At 40.2% G+C, this 18,763-nt stretch overlaps 1 protein-coding gene across 3 annotated transcripts in view; it reads right to left on the reverse strand.

The window, feature by feature from the left end:
• Window positions 1-1,387: 1,387 nt before the first annotated feature.
• The window catches only part of LOC109055083 (vacuolar protein sorting-associated protein 13D-like), a 43,085-nt gene continuing 25,709 nt past the window's right edge, over window positions 1,388-18,763 (reverse strand). For 2 of the 3 annotated variants that reach the window (XM_042750897.1, XM_042750896.1), the window contains 20 exons: window positions 17,925-18,055; window positions 17,647-17,822; window positions 17,412-17,535; window positions 15,931-16,166; window positions 15,682-15,784; window positions 15,435-15,592; window positions 15,189-15,297; window positions 14,921-15,091; window positions 14,659-14,763; window positions 14,382-14,531; window positions 13,810-13,959; window positions 13,612-13,708; window positions 13,375-13,523; window positions 13,125-13,259; window positions 12,803-12,970; window positions 9,413-9,545; window positions 9,099-9,291; window positions 4,983-5,114; window positions 4,083-4,323; window positions 1,388-2,899 (listed from right to left, as the gene is read on the reverse strand). In XM_042750897.1, the coding sequence (XP_042606831.1) occupies window positions 2,768-2,899; window positions 4,083-4,323; window positions 4,983-5,114; window positions 9,099-9,291; window positions 9,413-9,545; window positions 12,803-12,970; window positions 13,125-13,259; window positions 13,375-13,523; window positions 13,612-13,708; window positions 13,810-13,959; window positions 14,382-14,531; window positions 14,659-14,763; window positions 14,921-15,091; window positions 15,189-15,297; window positions 15,435-15,592; window positions 15,682-15,784; window positions 15,931-16,166; window positions 17,412-17,535; window positions 17,647-17,822; window positions 17,925-18,055 (2,993 nt within the window). In that variant the 3' untranslated portion in view covers window positions 1,388-2,767. Of the gene's footprint in view, window positions 2,900-4,082; window positions 4,324-4,982; window positions 5,115-9,098; window positions 9,292-9,412; window positions 9,546-10,751; window positions 10,862-12,802; window positions 12,971-13,124; window positions 13,260-13,374; window positions 13,524-13,611; window positions 13,709-13,809; window positions 13,960-14,381; window positions 14,532-14,658; window positions 14,764-14,920; window positions 15,092-15,188; window positions 15,298-15,434; window positions 15,593-15,681; window positions 15,785-15,930; window positions 16,167-17,411; window positions 17,536-17,646; window positions 17,823-17,924; window positions 18,056-18,763 lie in introns of those variants that run through there. The other variant, XM_042750898.1, reaches the window with a different exon arrangement.

Below are 18,763 nucleotides of genomic sequence, written 5' to 3' on the forward strand. Positions count from 1 at the left end.
CGGGAAATAACGTCAAACAGCATGTGACCGTTAGCCAATGGAGACTTCAATTAAAAAGGGTTTAGCAAACATTGGTAAAGATGCTAAAAAAACAATTTAAAAGTTAAACTATATGATTTTAGCCCACAAACATGGAGGTTCATCCAATCTCACAGAAGGTAAGATAAAATAATCCTGCTTAGCCTAATTATTATGAGGGAAAATTTGTCATTTTCTGATACACAAAGCAGAAACACAGCACATGTGAAAAATAACTTTAAGGCAGCCTATATATCATATCAGGGTCATTCTACAGTTCATTTGCGCAACCATGTATTTGTTATAACAATGAAAAAAAAAATATAAACAAGAAATGATGTAATCCTTTAAATCTCTAAACTAAGCAGAATTCAATGGATGTAAAATTATCATGCCACATGTGACACATTTAAAAAAAAACATGGTAACACCAATGACACAATGACTCAACAGTGACATACTGTACATTAGACCAAAGATGCTTATTCTTCAACTATAATTATTAGATGAGACTACATTGTTACATTTGGCATTAAGTGAAAGCAGTAAGTAAAAGAACATAAACATAAGCTGATCTTCACTGCTGTTACTCATAAGGAAGGTAACACCAGTGACAATTTTCATGAAAAATGCATTTTACTAAATATCTGCTGGAAGGTATCAAACCACATTTTGTCAGTCATGGTATACTCTCTAAATGAAGTAGTTTAATGCATTTGTATTCTCGTTTTTTACAATTCCCTAACAATAAAGTAGGTCATACCAGTGACTTCAACTAAAAGCTTCATATGAAATCATGAGCTAAATAAGAACATTTCTGATAACTGAAAAAAAGACAGTGCACTTAACATGGGCCTTTCTTCATAGAGCTTCAGGAAATAGGACGAGTGATGTCATCAGTGTGATTTTTATTTCAAAATAAATGATTTTTGTTAAATGGTAACAATGACACAACTCCAGGGGACCACTACTTTCATATTTTATAATATTTATTTGACTTTTTGTTTTATGTCATTTACATCATATATTTGATAGTTTAATGGTAGAAAAACCTGTTTTTGACCTCAAAATAAAGCACTTTCCCTCTGTACATGGCTGTGGGGACGGGCAGTTTTGTGGTTAAAAACAAATATTATATTGCCACATTAAGGGCTCAAGAAGGTGTAATTGTTCAAATAACACATTGTTTCATTTTAAATTATAAAACAATTTGTAACCCTAAAGTGTTTTTCAAGTGTAATATTTCTGTAAAGGCTAGGGACAGAAAATTGGACATTTCCATAAAATGACCCGTCAATAATTATTATTTTAAAAAAAAAATTACAAATTAATCATCAGGAAAAGAAAAAAAATTCAATAATTACAAATACTGTGTTAAACAATAACTTTTATTTTGCTTTATACATTTGCATATTAAAACAAATTAAATATACACACTATATTTTCTTTGCATATTTGTGCAGTTATAGAGGAAACCAGCTTAGGGTTGTATTGATATTAATATTTAAATAATAGACAACTTAGAAAACACATCAGGTGTACTGTTCATATTATCCTAAATTATACTGACCAGTGTTTTCAGAGGCACTGTCACATAAGTTAAAAATATACTTTTTTTTTTTTTTTTTTTGAAAGACTGTGATATGTACACAGTTAAGATAAGCGAGGAAGGTAATTCTCTAAAAGAGAAAACATTAATAGTGTCTGATCTTTGGTAGCAACTTGTAACAACTTAAAATAAAAAAGCTTCATTCAGTGAAACATAAAGAATTACTTGATACTGTTCAATTTAAAACAGTGAGAAAAATAAGTGTTTGAGAAAGGGAAAAATTAAGTACAGTAGATTATTGTCTGTGATGTGACAAATCTTCATTTTGATTGTACGCACAACAAGGCAGAGAATCATTAATTTATGTGCTACAGAACACCATTATTTTATTGAACTTGTAAAAGATCTTAGTTAGAAACTAAAAGGGTAAACGTCAAATTTTTCATTCATATTTTTCATTACCTTCCTTACGGTGAATATAGAAAAGACAAGAAAATAAGAAACTGGGAGAAGAAAAACATCAGACAGATGTTTTGTGGGTGGACTGCATGTGGAGAAGTGAAAAATGCAATGACAGTATTTACAACACTCATTCTCTGTGCTGTGTTTGTGTTAATGTTGGCTCACCAGGGAATGGTGAGAGCAGCTTAAGTTTCGAACATTTGTATCAGTGCAATTCAATCATTCAATCAACCTCCAATCACTCACATATTCAGAGCAAAAGGAACTTTCTTTTAAAGGCAGTTTTTATACAGCAACCCAAGATTAATTTCATACCATATTCTTATTTTCAACATTATATATACATGGCAGATATAGTCCTATTGGTTTGTGCCTATCTATGTACATAGAGGATCTATACACAAACATATACAGTGTCAGAATAGCTGTGGACATCTAGTGACAAACACCAGTTATTTTACCAATCGTAAAACAAAATTAATTATTCTTCTAAGGTTTGCAAGTAACTTAAAATACTTGCATAAGTTAAATCTGTGCTTGCCGGAGCTTACAACAGCCCCTCTAGACTAGTTTGCATCACTGAACAAACCACATGCTGTGAGCATGTCCCATACACTGGCTAAAGTGGGTGATCACACTCTGCTGATTAATTACTGTCCCTCCACAGAAACAGAAAAAAAAGGAAGTAGCTGTTGAAAAATGAGCAAGAAACACCTTCTACCCTGCAGGTCAGTATAGTTAAGAGTCTAATAATAAGCTATCCTCATGCTCACTGGGAGGCAGCATGAGCTGCTGTTCATAGTAAAGGCTCTTGGCGTAATTGATTTCTTGTGAAATCTTCATGGCAAGGCTCTCACTTTTCACATGGACCTATGGAGAAACAACAAATGACATTTGGAATGGAGTTAGCAAAGCGATGACAACTGTTTCTCCAAAATCATCTATTATGTATTTTTATATAACAGTAATGGTATATCATCACTGCTGGACATTCAATGCCCAAACATAAGTATTGCACCATTTAGTAATGTTTTTTTTTTTTTTTTTTCAATCGAGCCATGAGTTCTTTCGTCAAATCTTCATTAACAGCAGCTTTTAAATTCAAGTGGAGAGCGGATCATTTGAATCGTGCACAGAACACAAAACTGACGGGCTCTAAAATGTTCAGATGACACATTTCTCCATCACTGTCAGTTACCGAAAACACACGTGAAGACACGTAACACATTAGACATGCATTTGTGCGGCAGAGCGTCTCTCTCTCCAGTCGTCCAGTCCGGTTCTGTTCACACAGCACGTGTGTTCTGAGAATGCGGTTGTGAGTCCTGAAAATTTACGGCTGTGAGTCTGGGTACAGAATGCGGTTGTGAGTCCTGAAAATTTACGGGTGTGAGTCTGGGTACAGAATGCGGTTGTGAGTCCTGAAAATTTACGGGTGTGAGTCTGGGTACAGAATGCGGTTGTGAGTCCTGAAAATTTACGGGTGTGAGTCCGGGTACAGAATGCAGTTGGCACGCCTGTAAATAACCGAACTGTGTGTGTGAACGTAACTGTATTAAGGACTCAAAAACAGAACTAACAACCGTATTCTGCTGATGTATTTCAGGAGAAATTAATGATTTCACATGCTGTAAATCAGACTAAAAGGACTCTCTGAACTGCAGCATGAACAAACATGGCACTGCCCAACTCACGTTATAGATCACGATCAAGCTCATTTATGATGCTTTTTAAAAGACACAACACACTCACATGTATTTGTGAATCTGAATATCAGATAGTTGATGACATGTTAAGCAAGTGTGTGAATATTTTGAATAAACAAAAAATGAAATAAAAGTGATCCATCTGTCATACAGTGTTTTCGTGGCTGCGGTGTGTCATGTGACAAGCATGATGCGTCACGATGGAAACATAAGGGGAAACGTTCTAAAATAACAGTTGCCTTAAAAAAAAACTCACTCTGGGTGGACAGTTAGAATATTTAAACTCACCAGTGAAAAGGTTAATAGTTCAAAAGTATTATATATATGTGGAAGGACACGTCTCTTACCATAGGTTTCTGGTGTGATGGACCTGGAATGGCCACTCCACTGCTGGTGCTTTCTGCTTTTTTAGTAAGCTGTACATATACTTTCCCATGGTCCTTGGACACCAGACAGTGATAGAGATCATCATACTTGACCTCTAAAAAGATTGCTTCACGATCCGCAAATTCTCCAGGCTTGAGGAAATATACTACTTTGGACGAGATCAGCACACAGTATGTGTCTATGGGCTCCACTGCAATGAAACTGCAGAAGAAACCAGGCATGTGAATGACCGTTACATCATCGCATTACAAAGAACAGACATGGTGTTATGCCCTGGCAATATCTGGGTTAATTCAATTTAAATTGCATAAAATAGTAAAGCAGATGTACTATGATTCAATTCAGACCCAATTCGCTCAGATTCTAATGCAAATCTGTAAAAAATGATTAACTCTGCCGTAAATGAAAAAGGATTAAGTCAAGCGTGCTATTTAATGCATAGACTACATTCAGCGAAGTGAAGATTAGTACATCAAATTAAGCAGGCAATATTAAGGCGGTTTCCATGTGTGAGAGGGAAAAGGATGAAAGTGTGCTGGCTGCAGCTGAGAAGACAAATGGCCTGTGTGGCACCTCTGAGGAGAGAGGTCATGTGGGCCAACAGGGGGTCTGCTGATCTAGATGGATTAGCCTCTTTGGTGATAAATGTCTTTTCTGTCTCACTTTGAACACAGAAACAAGCCCTGATGCTTCCAACCAATGATTAAAAATTATGTACCTACAAGTTTGGGATTCTTAAAACTACAAAAGATCTAGAAAATGTGCTTTGAGTTTTTAGTTAGTTTGAAATCCTACATTTAGGAACAGAAGAATTTCACAGAACCACTTATCCTGGCATTACCATCAGACAGGATACTCACTATTCAGAGTGGATATTGTCCGTTAAGTGAAAGAGCTGTTCTTGTCCATCTGCTTGTAGGGAGGAGAATCGAGGCAGCAGCCCCTGAGGGCCCTTACAGCAGCGCGGCTTCCTTACTCGCTGCGCGCTCAGCCTGAAACACGACACAAAACACACAAGGATCATTACTTACAAAACCAACAGCCTTAAGAGGGTTAACGTTAGGGAATCCAAGTTGGAATGAAGCACCTTTTTACTGGAAATACTGGAGCTTTTTTCCTCTTTTCCCCCCCATTTCCCGTTAAAGAGCACAACTGAGTCTCTTGAAATAACACCTGTTGTGGCACAATCCAAGAAACCCACATACTCAGACTCCTGCTATGCCTGTTAAGGTGATATCCTGCCAACATATCATGTCATTCAACTCTGTTACACATTCAAGCACACTGTGTTGGTTATAGGTGTGCAGTTCAATCGATTGTCAAGAGCATGATAGCTCCAGAGTTCTGGTGGCCCTGGCCAAAGCTGATGGGACTAGCCAGCAGTCTGCAGTGCCAATGCAAAGCTTGGGTCTTGCTTCTCCTGCAAACAACCCCTCTCTTCTTTTCGGCTGCCACTGGTGGGCCAAGTGGAATTCCTACATCTGGCTTGAATCTGGGCCAGCAGGCATTTGATTAGAGCTGATGGTTTCCAGTTGATTCACAAAGACGGCAGTGTACTGCATTTCTCTGTTCTGTTTAAACTGAAGCCTGGGTGAATGCAGCTGCCTCTGTTCATCAAGAACTCAGAATGCAAGGCGCTGGGAAGAGTTGATAACCAAGGATGGACAAACCTAAAGTCTCCAAGTGGGTCACATTTGCAAACCCTATTGCATTTCACATCAAGTCTCAAGTTTCTCTTTTGAAAACAAAAACTAAGTGACTCATTGAACTTGCTATAAACTCTCCTGATGTCATGCAAAGAAAAACAGCAGCACCCTGGCAAATTTTAGCATTTGCAACTAAATCAAATATTCCGAAGCCACTGGTTACTTCATTATGACTTATTAAGGAGAATGTGGTGTTGTTTTTTCTTTAGAAAAGCCAGAACTTCCACATGGACTTGGCTCTCTTTTTAACAGCAAGCCACGGTTCATAATCATAACCGTAAGTCATGAGATCTGGCCCTGTACTTGACAGGACTGTAACAGACCCACAGAGACTCTTAACCTCTCTTTCTCTTTCTCTCTCCAGCCGCTCCCACCGCTCTGGAGGCGATCAAGCACAATGCCCCTCACCCGATTGTGGGATTGGAACAATAGGGTTCAACTCTAGGTCAGGCACAGGGCTTGGAGCCCAGCCAGTCAGCCATCAATGGGTGCAAACAAACAGCTCTTACTTCGTGCTTCTTTCCGAGAAAGATCATGAGCAAAATGGGTTGAGGGTGGGCGTGATGTGGAAGGCTGCTGTATGTAGGTGTTTAACTTGGTTTCTCCACTGACCTAGCCAGAAAAAGCATGCCTGCTGGGATATAGGCAAATTAGGCCACCATCTCTTGTCACCCCAAAGGAAGGTTTATCAGTTGTAATCAAGCTACAGCATGTTTATGCATAGTTGAGTAACAGTTTTCATTTGTCTGCTCAAGGAAACACAATAGAGTTTTTTGAAATAAACATAACATGTCACTGCTGTCTATTGGAGCAAGTGCACAATGGCAAGGACAACTGTAGTCTGATTAAAGCAGTGGTGTCAAAGCCTGCTCTTGGAGGCTAGCTATCCTACAGTAAGCAACGTCTTGAAGTTTACTAGAAATTCCAGAAAAGTGTGTTAGGGCAGGTTAGAGCTAAAGTCTGTAGGACACTGGCTGTCCAGGATCAGATTAAAGTGTATACGTGCTGTACGAAGCAGAGTTACAATCACATTATCGAGGTGTGTTTGTTTTACTATGCAAAAGTCTGACTAAAATATACACACTTGACTTGTGGTGAGACATCATATTTTCTCATCTGGTATGTTTCAGGCTTGGCTGACTAATATTGCTTATTTTTCTGATCTTATCTTTGGTTTACTGGGTCAGCTGTGGGTCAACTGTGTAATCCAGTTGTATTTAGTATATTGATTTCAAAACAAGTTAGAATTAGCAGGTACAGTCAGATTACCAGAAATGCATGTTCCTTTTTTACAACAGCGAGAAAAACCACAGTTGTATTCCGTTGTCTCAATTAAATGCCACAGAACAAGTACTGTCATCTTTTACAGAGGAGGAATTTGAGGTTTACCAAACTTTAGTGAAGGCAGAAAGGTTCTCCTTGATGTGTTTGCCAAAGGTGACATTCAAATGCACATCAAGAGGCAAACCACATGAGGGACTTTCTTTAATAAAGCTTGGGGTAATAGAAAATGCATGCTTTTCCAAACTGAACTGACAGCTAAAGGTGGGGAACAGGGTGCTTATTCAGTCAAAGTCTGAGCCCCTACTGCTGCCCCAGGCCAACCCCCAGCACTTCTTTGCCTTTGTTTTGAAATTGTAATTGAGCTGCCTCTGGAAGCCTGCCTGGATTGCATAGTGCAGTTGGGAATGGTGTGTGTGTGTGTTTGTGTGAGCGAGGGGTGGGGGGGATATCTGGGGTCCGAGGAACTGATGTGGGAGGCTGAGTTCACTAGCAGGGCAGGAGAGCAGAAAGAATTGTGCGGACACTTCCACGATTCCTGACCTTGCTACAGTCTGCTTCTCATTTACTTGTTTATTTCCTGTTTGCAATCTTAGAAGTTATGTATGTACATATTATAGACAAGCATCACTTCATTGTCACTTCAGTCAAGTGTTTGACAGTACTGACAAGTGTTTGCAAGAGAACGTGCAAAATGTGGGAAATATCATGAACGATTCAGAAATGAAGGGAAGAAAGCTCAACTGGGAATCACCATGGCCGGTTGTTGATGCATAGAAATTGATCCTTGAAACAGAGCACATGTGAAGATTTGGTGCAGAAGTGCTACCTGAGAATGTGTTATTGAGAACATGTAATAGCTGGGTCAGACTGTCCGCTGAGACCCACGAATCCTGCAGATTTTCTGTGTGAACTCTGGCTGAACTCTTGGCCGCACTGTGGCAGGCACGCTCCGAATGCCTCTCCCTTAAACTCCCCCAGCTCTTCACTGCACAGTTCACCAGCAGGTCCCTTTTCCGCACACACACAGACACACACACAGCCTCTCTCCATTCAAGGGGAATGGTGAGAGGACCGGAAACTCATTCCTCCAGTTGGAGCAGTAAAACCACAAACACTCTCCGCTGCACATATACATAGGCAAATGAAGAACAAATGGCTTTACATACCAGACAGCCTGTGTAATATAACCAGCTTTTGGGCCCCCTCATAAAACCTCAGGTAGAGCTGCTGGCTTTAGAGGATGAAGTGAAGGTGAGACCCTAAAGGCTGCTCTTAAAACAGTAGGCAAGGTTTTCAGAACAGTTTTGGACTGTGCTTTGGATCATTAGCAGGTGTTCATTAGTGTACAGCTTGGATTGCCACAAGCTAAACTCATCAAAAGACAGGTGGGATTTATGGGCACATCAACAGAGAGGTCACGAAGACTCTGCAAAGTTGTAAGAGCTATAAACATTGAACCACAAATACCCCTTATCCACTGAAATGGTGATTTACTCCACTGATGTCCAGCAGAACAATGCTGTCACTGACTGCATGACTACAAAAATGCTGCATTATGGTCTTTGTTTACCACTTCTAATGTTAGTAGTTATAAGTATTTTAATGCAGTCACAAGCTGCATGTGATGTAATGTTTATAAGATATAACAAAAAAAAATGTATATTAATAAATTCCAACAACATCTGAATAATTTTAGACAGTCATTGAAAATGAAGTGACTGGAGCCGCTTTGCAATGTGACATTACAGCATCATTTCCAAAGTCTTGTTGTTCATCACTCTTGCCAGACTGATTTGCTGCTTTTTGTTTTGAAAACTTTTATGCTGTTTTTTATTCCAGCTTGGGGACAGGCTCTGGCACCCTGTAGTTGGAAAAGGGCCATGCTGAAGGCCACGGATAAGGCATCCATCTAAATATTTCTGTCATCCTCTTCCATAATAGACAAAAATAACCTGAATACATAGTTGATAAAAAAAAAAAAAATACCTGTTGCTTAGGCTGGCCATGTCTCGGACAGTTTGTGCTGTTTCTGAGGCAAAATCCAGGGCTCCTGCCATAGGTTTTGTCACTGTGCCAACCAGTCCCTTCCCCAGACCAGAGAAAAATCCACTGACACCCCCCTCAGTCTTCACCCCTTCCACTGTTGATGTTATCACACTGGTCAGACCGCCAATGATGCCTACACAGCATTGAGTGTGAAACAGCAAGTTGGGTTAGTTTAATATGAGTGGACAAATCATGGTACAACAAAGTGCCTGAATATTGAGCATTTAAAATGCAAATATTCCAATGTACAGTACCATGAGCAAGACCATGAATCCCTGCCACTAAGTGCTCTCCGCTGGTGGCTCCATGATAGCGAATGCACTCTCGTTCAGTCTGATGGCGATTGTCCATTGTCTTGCCCAATCCATCTGATAAGGTACCTGCAAACTGCACAGACAGTTCTCATATTATACTGGATAGACCATTATCACTTAAATTAATAATGAAACCCCAATCTAAAAATAAGACAATACAATAATTATTAAATATTATTAAGTTTACTGCATCAACAAGCAAACAATTCAGTCCAAACCACATGTGGTATGAAATACGTCAGCCATTGGCCAAAATCTGTTGTATATTCTTTAGAATGACGAATATAGACTACTGATACATGCTGATATAGAAAGTTTATTTCTATACATAAGCGCAGAATGCACGTGCTAGTTTGCAGTTGGATGTACTGTAGTCTGTGCGTGTTCAAGCAGAGATGTTTGGTCCAGACGCAGACAAAGCAAGGTGACAACACTGTTGGCTTTTGTTGCCGCTAGTTCTTTGAAGTCGGCTTGGTGTGTCCTGGGCTTATAATGTCAGCCATTGGAACAGTTGCTGACACTGGCCTTTTCAGTTAGTGAAAACCCCCCACAGTGACCCTAAGGAGTGAACTGCCTGCAGTGACCTTAAGGAGTGGACTGTCTACTTTAGGACACATCCATGACTTATTGTGGTTCCCATGTCATTTTCTCCAAAAGTTCATGTAGTTCTTCAACTGTTTAAACTATAGACTACAGTCAAACAAAATAAATGAAAATCAACTATTCTACTTTTCTGTGAATTCATGAAACATTTATTTCTAATATCTCACAGTCACTGAAAATGGAAACATTATTTGCAAGGTGCCACCACCATTGGGCAACCACCATTGTTCTCAAACACTTCCATTGCTGAGCTATGAGGATACACACCGATTTTACAGATAATTGATTTTACACACCATCTCATCCAGCTGTCAAATATATCAGGCTGTAATTTGTCTAATGGGGTGGCGCTTCCCCCTCTTGGCACAGTTGACCTGACTTTGCCCAGTGTGGCCCCCCTCAGGTGCCTCTTGGAAAGGAGTTTTTTGTTACAGGCCCAGTGAGCTCCCTACTGCAGCCAGAGCACTTTATAAACACAGGCACATTCTGCAGAACTCAAGCGAAAGCCAGGCATGAACTTGGAATGACCCCTCAAAGCAAAGTCCCTGGTGAGTTCATCTGAAGGCCAGCTCAGATTCTCTGCTCCTCCTCCTCTTCTGCCTCCCTCTCTCACTCTCTTCCTTCCTTTTTTTTTCTAAAAAAAAGCTTGGCTGTGAAATTATACAAATACATTTACCAGATATGAGTTTGCGGGAGGGAGAGGAGGATCAGAACACTTTCAAGTTTATGGCCCCTCACACCACCTCTGCTTGAGCCATTAGACCATCCTATCTCAAAGCAGGGCCCCTAGAGGTGTGCAAGAATGTGTTTCAGTCAGTGTGTCTGCATGTGAGAAAGAAGATGTTAAGGAATGAAAACCACGATGTGATCATCATAAAGTGGCTGAAAAGAGTCTGAAAAATTGTACAAACTGATAATAAAAGGTTAATCCTGTTCACAGTGAGAGAGTTGCGTCGAAAAATGAAAATTAGCTTGAAGCTTTACTGAAGACATTGCTGAATATGAATTCAAATGCATTTTTAAATTATAGGCATTATTTAAAAAAAAAAACACTGGAAAATGTCAAAGGCACAGGCACATTGCAGTCAACAGAGCGTGCTTTAGCTAAAATGCCTATTAAGAAAGGTCCAGGCCCCCATAAAGGTAAAACTAACAACAGAGAATTCTTGAAGAGTGCACATGTTCCAAAATAAATTCTGGGTGGCCACTGACACAAGTTACAAAAACTAATGGTAATCTTTGCAAATACAATAAACCTCAAGCTTTCCAGGCACTTGATCAAACCAAAGCTCTAAAATGCCTTTTATATCTTTCATTAAAGTTTTTCCACCCCAAGCAGCACGACATGGATCCTTATACAGCTGGTGGATGATTTTGGCAAAGCATTTTTATTCAAGCTGCTGGACGTTCTCCAGTGGGAGTAATAATGTGTTTATACTTTTGAAATTGAGTTAGTGGCAAAAAAAAAAGCAGCCAACATAGAGAGGATTTTTTTTCTTTGGTAAACCTGAGTATTTCTTCAGCAGTTCAGTGGGTTATTTAGAAAGATATTAAAAGATACTACAGCAATAGCTGAGCTGAAGTCAAAGAAATGGACTGTTGCTCCAACCTATTTTCAAAATCCATTTTTAAATATCACCTAAAATTACTGTAGTAGTATGATGAGCATGTTTAAACCAACTCACCTTAGCTAAAAATAAAAGCAGCAAAGTTAAATTAGAAAAGGTCAAGTGTGAATGTGAAAGATTGCTGATTGAGACCTAGTGTTGTCCCATTCTATGAGTACTTTTGGCATGAGTTTGGCCAGTGTGGCTGGAAGGAAAGTAAATGAGAGCACAGAGGGAGCGGACAGAGGGAAAAGCACACAAAGCCCTGTCTGACAGTGAGCTGGCTGCCAATGAAGGACGTGGCGCAATGGACTGTCAGACAGACATGCTGAGAGCTGGCTGCAGGACTTGAAGTGTAGGCTCAGGTCTGACCACACACAACTGTAGCCACATGAGTATACACATTCATACACTAGTGCCATGAGCAAATTAGCTTTTTAAGCTCATTAATCAGAGTCCATCTGCTCAAGCTCAACACCAAGAGCCTCACAACACACATGAGAATGTTCCAGGGCTGATATTCAACTTTTATGCTGATGAAAGAATTAAACGCTCGTATTCCCTGATTCTGTAAACATGCACAAACCTGCCTGTTTACACAAGGAAACCAAAACTAATAAACTTGCTGAACCTTCACCTCTCCATTGCATATTAGGATGAAAATCAGGTCAGATTGCTTTGCTGGTGAAGATCATGTGCATCTGACCTTTCAATGCTGGTCCCATTCTTTTCCTGGAAATCATCAAATGACAACATGTGGCTTGTTCTAGTGTTCCTGCTCAGGCAGACTGCTTGGACGGTTCTTCAAAAACATATTCAATAAGAACTCTGAGAAATAAACAACTTCAGCTTCTAATTTACATTTGAACAGAGCCGATCACAGAGGGCAATTCGTTCTCTTGTTTTTTCTCATTATGACTTGGCTTTGAACCCATTGAATCCCTGTCTTGTGGTTACTGCTCTGGTACTTTGCAGCTGAACAGATGGACTTTATCATATATCACACATTTGGGAATAATATGGCAAAATAACCCTGTGAAATACTTATGCATGAATCATAGAATCATGCATTGCCAGGCGGACTGGTGAAGACGACAGTAAGAATGTGAACTTTTGCTACCTTGGCAGTGGAGTTGGAAACCCCATGTGTAACACTGCGGATGAGCCCTCCAACGTTGCCGTACTTGATAAGTTCATTCATACCCTCAGTAACATCATTCAGTAGGCCTATGGGGTTACCCAGGAAGTCCACTGAACCCAGGATCTGAGCTGCCTGACTGACAAGCTCCTGCAAAAAAACAAAACAAAACACAAAGTAGACGTAAGACCAAGAGCAAATGAAATCACACAATGGTGATGCAACCATTGAGAACTTATACTGTAACATATAGCATAAAAATCTAATGTAAATATAACAACTCAGAATGAAGAATGTTTAAGACCTCTTTGAAGTGTTTGAGGATGTCACTGATGATCATCTCCTGCGTCTCATAGGGATGGACTCGAGTGTAGGGTTTCATGTTAATGATTGCATCTTCAAACCGAATGAGTGGGAACCCAAGGGTTCCCTTCAAAGCCTGTGCAGAACAACATTTGATTATGCTACAGACCATTTCATAAACTTCATACAACAGAACTGCATCCAGTGAAGAACTGACAGTACTTCAGCTGATTCTATTGGGGCTCTTGTACCTTCAGGTCAGGGGGTAACTTATGAGAGGTGAAGACACTCAGCTTGACCTGAGGAACACTGATCTTCAAGTTCTCAAAATAATAGTGCTTTGGAGTTCCTGCATCTTCACTGGTTTTCTCATAAAGGTTCTCATCCAGCTTCTCCACTTCTAAAACACAAAATCATGTACAGTACTTAGCAGAGAATCATAAGGTGCATTCCCCATACTGCACATCAGAGGGATACCCACTACACACCTCCCTCTGCCTGACCGTAGCCAAAGAATATGAGCAGTTTCATTAGGAGCTTCTCCTCAATGATGACAGTATAGTGGCGGGCTGTGACCATCAGATGCTGTATGGCAGAGAGCAAAATCTATAATCAAACTCCTGTAGACAAAATAAGATATACAGATATGCCTGAAGCATTTTTTTGGATGGATAAGTTGGTTTCACCTTATAAAGATCTGTGAGCATAAGACTGCTGGGCACTTTAACAGAGTTGATCTGCAAAGCATGGCCTAAGTCCACTGCAGAACTTTCAATGGAGCTTGGAGTCACACATAACATAACAGGGTGAGTGGTGCCCAGGAGCTGGTTGTCCACCTGAAATAGATGAGAAAATAAAGATCTGTCTGTCAGAATTTTATTGAAGGCTGCTAAGTCAGCACACCCACAATCCATCCTTGTATGTGGTGCCCATATACAAAGAACGGCGGTATAAAGACATGGATTGCACATTAAATATATACATAAATGTCCATGAATGTTAGATTTAGTAGGGTAGTACTAAATCTACTAACAGAGATCCATAGTGTCTTCTGGGACCTGGTATGAATCAAACATCAAATTTTTTTTTTGTGTTAACAGCCATCAATTTGCCTTGCTGATGGTCCAAAATATGGCAGATAAGCAAAAAATGTTGATAGTCAATCTTACTAACCGGTCAACCATCTTGACCCTTCCCTAATCCAGAGTGAGAAATTCTCACACATTGAAGAAGTATGTTTTGGTCTGTGGCTGCTTACCTCAATGTCTTTCACTGTAAGTGCCAGCACCTGGCTGGCAGTGGTACGGATGAAGTGCACATCAATGCCAGAAAGGGTGGCAAAAACGAGCTCTTCGGGAACCTTATTCACCAGTGACAGGCCCACTCCTTCCTCTAGGGTCACCAACACCTACACACAAAGGCATGAATTAGGGCATCTTAACTTCCAAGTTCAATATTTGTGAACTCTGTGCTAATTCTATTTTCACTGGAAACACAGTCAAGGTAAAATTCTACATCAGAAACATGGTTTTTACCTCAAGCTCCTCCTCAGGAACTTTCTTCTGAGCACCCTCTTTAATCTGGTCTTCCTCCGTGTTGGGAGAGGGTCTATTCACGCGCCGTTGGCTGCAGTCACTGATCTGAAATGAGGTATGCAGCTTCTTATTATATTATTAAGTGTGAAAGAAAAGACAGGAACCGATTCCATTTCATATGGTTTCAGATGGCATGCTACCCCAACCATGTCCTTCAATAACAATGAGAGTGTCTTACCCTAATAACAACGGGGTGTCTTACCTGCAATACTCGCGTTGGCCCATCAGGCAGGACTTGTATAGACAGAACCCCTGAGCCAGGCCTCATTTTCTGGTTGGTGAACTGTTGCTCTGGTAACGGTTCCATAACACCAGAGTCTGGTCCCAGTACCACCTCAGCACCATCATATAGTCCAGAAACTCCCCCTCTTACCTAAAACACCACAAACAGCTTTTTAAAGAGCCACAGACTGTTTAATCCTGAAAATAGCCATTGAGGGGCAAAAAAATAAGATGAAAGAAGGACAGACCTGGACAACTAGTCTGGGTAAACCACAGGTCAACATGCCAGAGCTGAAGTGCCATGTCTGGGTGGTACTGCGGCGGCTGTCTGGCGGTCTCAACTTCAGAGGCTCATAGCTAAAAAAGAAATACAAGATATGTGAGAAATGACACCCGCACACCATAATAATGTTTACTCTCTACATGGACAAGAACAAGTTTAAAATAAGACAGCACAAGTTGTCCTTTGTTGCGCTATGAAGCAGTTAGGTAACCTGTTGTCTGTCACTGCAGCCAGTCCAGCAATGTCAAGCACTAAAGATGAACTGAGGGGTCGAGGCTGAGAAGGTTTGCTCTGTGGAGGAGATGAGCCCTCATGACAGAGCATTCCTTTACCCATCATCTGCCAAAGCTGGGAGCGCTTTCCAGGCTCCTGAACAGATAAAGATATGTGAGAACATTTGAGAACAAACTATAATGAGAAACTGGCAGACAGATGGCTTCGGAAGAACATGAGCAGACCTTTTTCTTCAGGATGACTCTTTGTGTTTTCGTCTCCACATCCAGCACTAGTTCAGCACTGCTGACCTCCCGTTTCTTCCCCACTGGCCTTTTTCCTGCATCTCTGTTATCAAATCAAGTGAATATTTACTTTTATTTACAGACATAGGTAATACACAAGTGCGACGGCCAATAGAAAGTTTTCTGCTTGAAATTGGTCAATTTCAAAGATTAGTGAGCTATTTGGAAGTCTGGAGGTTGAGAACTCACTCTGAGAATGTGAAGGATGCAGCAATGTAGATGAAGTTCTCATAGTAGAGCTTGTTGTATTCTCTAAAGAAGTTCATGTCAGCAGTAACCTCTGAGGATCCAGCTCCCTTCACAGTGAGGGTGATGTAAGGTTGAAGAATGGGTTCGTCGCAGGCATAGTCCAGAACTGCCCCAGGTTTTACCTCTGTGCGCAGCCTGATATCAGCCACTCCATGTTGCCAGAACTGGATAGGCACCTGAAGTAAAGAGGACACGTATTATGGAGAAGTCTGCAGAGAAAATGTGCAAATGCTACAATAAGCTGGTACAAAATTCTCAAAGCTATCCACCAGCTTGAATAAAACAAATAACATGGCAGAAATGGAAGTTGACATTGGAGCTGGGAAAACAACTTCTTTGGACCTTACTGTTGTCAGAGACAACAAAGAAGATGCTGGAATAACGCAGAAGCTCACAGCGCTTTTAGAGTAGGCCAATGAGTAGAGAGGCACATATTGTCAGTGACAGTAGAGCAAGATGCTTGCAACTAGATGTAGGATATTTCTATCCTCTGGATACAAGCTCTGGAGTGGAGTGGATTTGTGTGATATTCCTGCTAGAGCATAAACAGAAGTTTGATCATCCTCAGCTGGGTACCCTAGACTGATGTTTGACGATGAAAGATCTGAAACACCCAAAACTTCCAAGGTAAATCCCTGAGAATGTGTCTAATCCCAACACCAACCAACATTTAGCTGTTTAATATCAAGACCCACACCAAAGAGGCAACTAAATGTCTACTCAAAATAGTCATTAGCAGATCAAAAAAAGACCTGTTTTTGATGTAAGGGCAGCAGTGAGATAGAGAAACCACCGGACGCAGAGCTGTCAGGTGTGAATTCAATGCTTGACGGATGAATCGATTGCTTAAGTCATGCCAGAGGGAGTAAAAGAGCTATTTTGTGTGACAAAAGCTTTATATCCACCTTTTATAATGGCTAGAATGGTGTCTCACTCAGTAAATTTAAAACCACCAGCAGATCAAATGACGGGAAATCTGGCTAAGGGGTCGGAAGAAGGTGAGGGAAAATGTGCACACCTGCAGATACCCAATTAAACCCCAAATAACAGGCTAACGTTACTTACAAGTACACCTTTTAAGAAGAATGTGCTTTATGCCTACTCTTTCATACCTGTTATGGTGTTCAGAATTGAACACTGAAAGGAAATACTTTCTGAACAATATTTTTATTTTAAGAAGACAGAGGCACAACCAGAACCCTAGTCTCCCTTAAGCAAAACCAAAATTTCTGAAATGAAAAAGGCGCACCACAATATCTTATATGATTTAGGTTGAGATTGTGGTTAGCACTGCATTCTTATTCATGTGTTTTGACAAATTAAGCTGTGAAGCCATCTTAGTGATACTCTTTATTCTCAAATCTTCTGAACCGTTCTACAGCCTTACAATACTTGATAATGTGTACCCTCTAAGGACTTACCTCAGAGATGTTATCTATACGGAAGGGTGGGGGCAGCTGGTCAGTGTCACTGAATGAGATTTGATATGTTGCCCCTTTCAAAGCAATCTCAGCTCGGAGGAAGAAGCAGTTTCCCAAAGTGTCCCTACGGAACACATAATGAGAGGAAAAATGTCTATGAAATTGAGAACTCCTCTCTTAGTAATTTTCTGTTCTGTTCAACTATCTCTAGAGCATAGTTGGTGGCACTGGGTACCTCATGTTGATGTGGAAGGATTTAGGCTTGTTGACCTCAAAACCTCCAGACCAGGTGCAGTTGGGAACATCCATGAGACGGACACAGAGAAGCTGATCATAGTCATTTCTGGGCCAGTGGAACACAACACTAGATCCTGACAGAGTGGAGATATATCCCTCTGGACCTGCAGTACCCTACAAGCAAACAAAACGTTATCAGTTGTTATCCTGTGTCTTTTATTAGAAATATCTAAAACATAACACAATGATAAACACAATGAAAACAAGCATTCCCACCTTTCCTCTGACAAATTCCCGCTGAGAAAAGGCTAACTTGTGAGATGATCGATTGTCAAGCAGGTATCGTGGAGCAAAGGTCACAATGTGTGTGTCACGATAACTTCCTTTCCCTTTTCTCACATTTATTCCTATAATGAGACATTACATTAGATTATTACATCAACTTAGCACAGTGGTGTCTACTCGGCGGCCACTGTCCTGCAGAGTTTGACATAAAACACACCTGACCCATCTAATCAGTGTCTTCAATTTCTAGAAACTTCCAGTGAGTTGTGTTGTGGCAAGTTGGAGCTAAACACAGGCGGAATCATAGAATGGAAATTACTGTATAGTATTGTATAATGCGTATAACTGTGTTCTGTAAAACTTTTGGATAAATAAAGGTCAGAACACTAAAATCAAAACACGCTACGGAGTAGTGTCTGTGAATATTAAGCCACAAAAATACTATTTAAATATGAATCCTGCATGTTCTGCGTGTCTCTGTGTGTTAATGAATATGAATTTCGTTTACTACACACATTCTGAAGCTCGCATGACATGTTTTCAGCCTCCGCCGCTTCAATATTTGAGTAAATAAACACATAAATAATCTCTAGGACTGCTCTGAGAGTCACTTCATGAGCATTTTACCGTTTCTTTTGAGAAAAACGTCACATCATATACAAACTGCAACCATCACAGCAGCCGTCAAATAAAAGTTTGGTTTAACTTAAAGAAACTGTGATAGAAATGTATTATTTGTGAGTTGTAATGTACAGTTTTAATGATTCAAACATTATTTTCAAGGAATATTTACCAGAAAAATTTAAACATATAAAGCATAGTATTTCTGA

This window comes from Cyprinus carpio, chromosome B23 (genome assembly GCF_018340385.1).
Source record: "Cyprinus carpio isolate SPL01 chromosome B23, ASM1834038v1, whole genome shotgun sequence".
Classification (NCBI taxonomy): domain Eukaryota; kingdom Metazoa; phylum Chordata; class Actinopteri; order Cypriniformes; family Cyprinidae; genus Cyprinus; species Cyprinus carpio.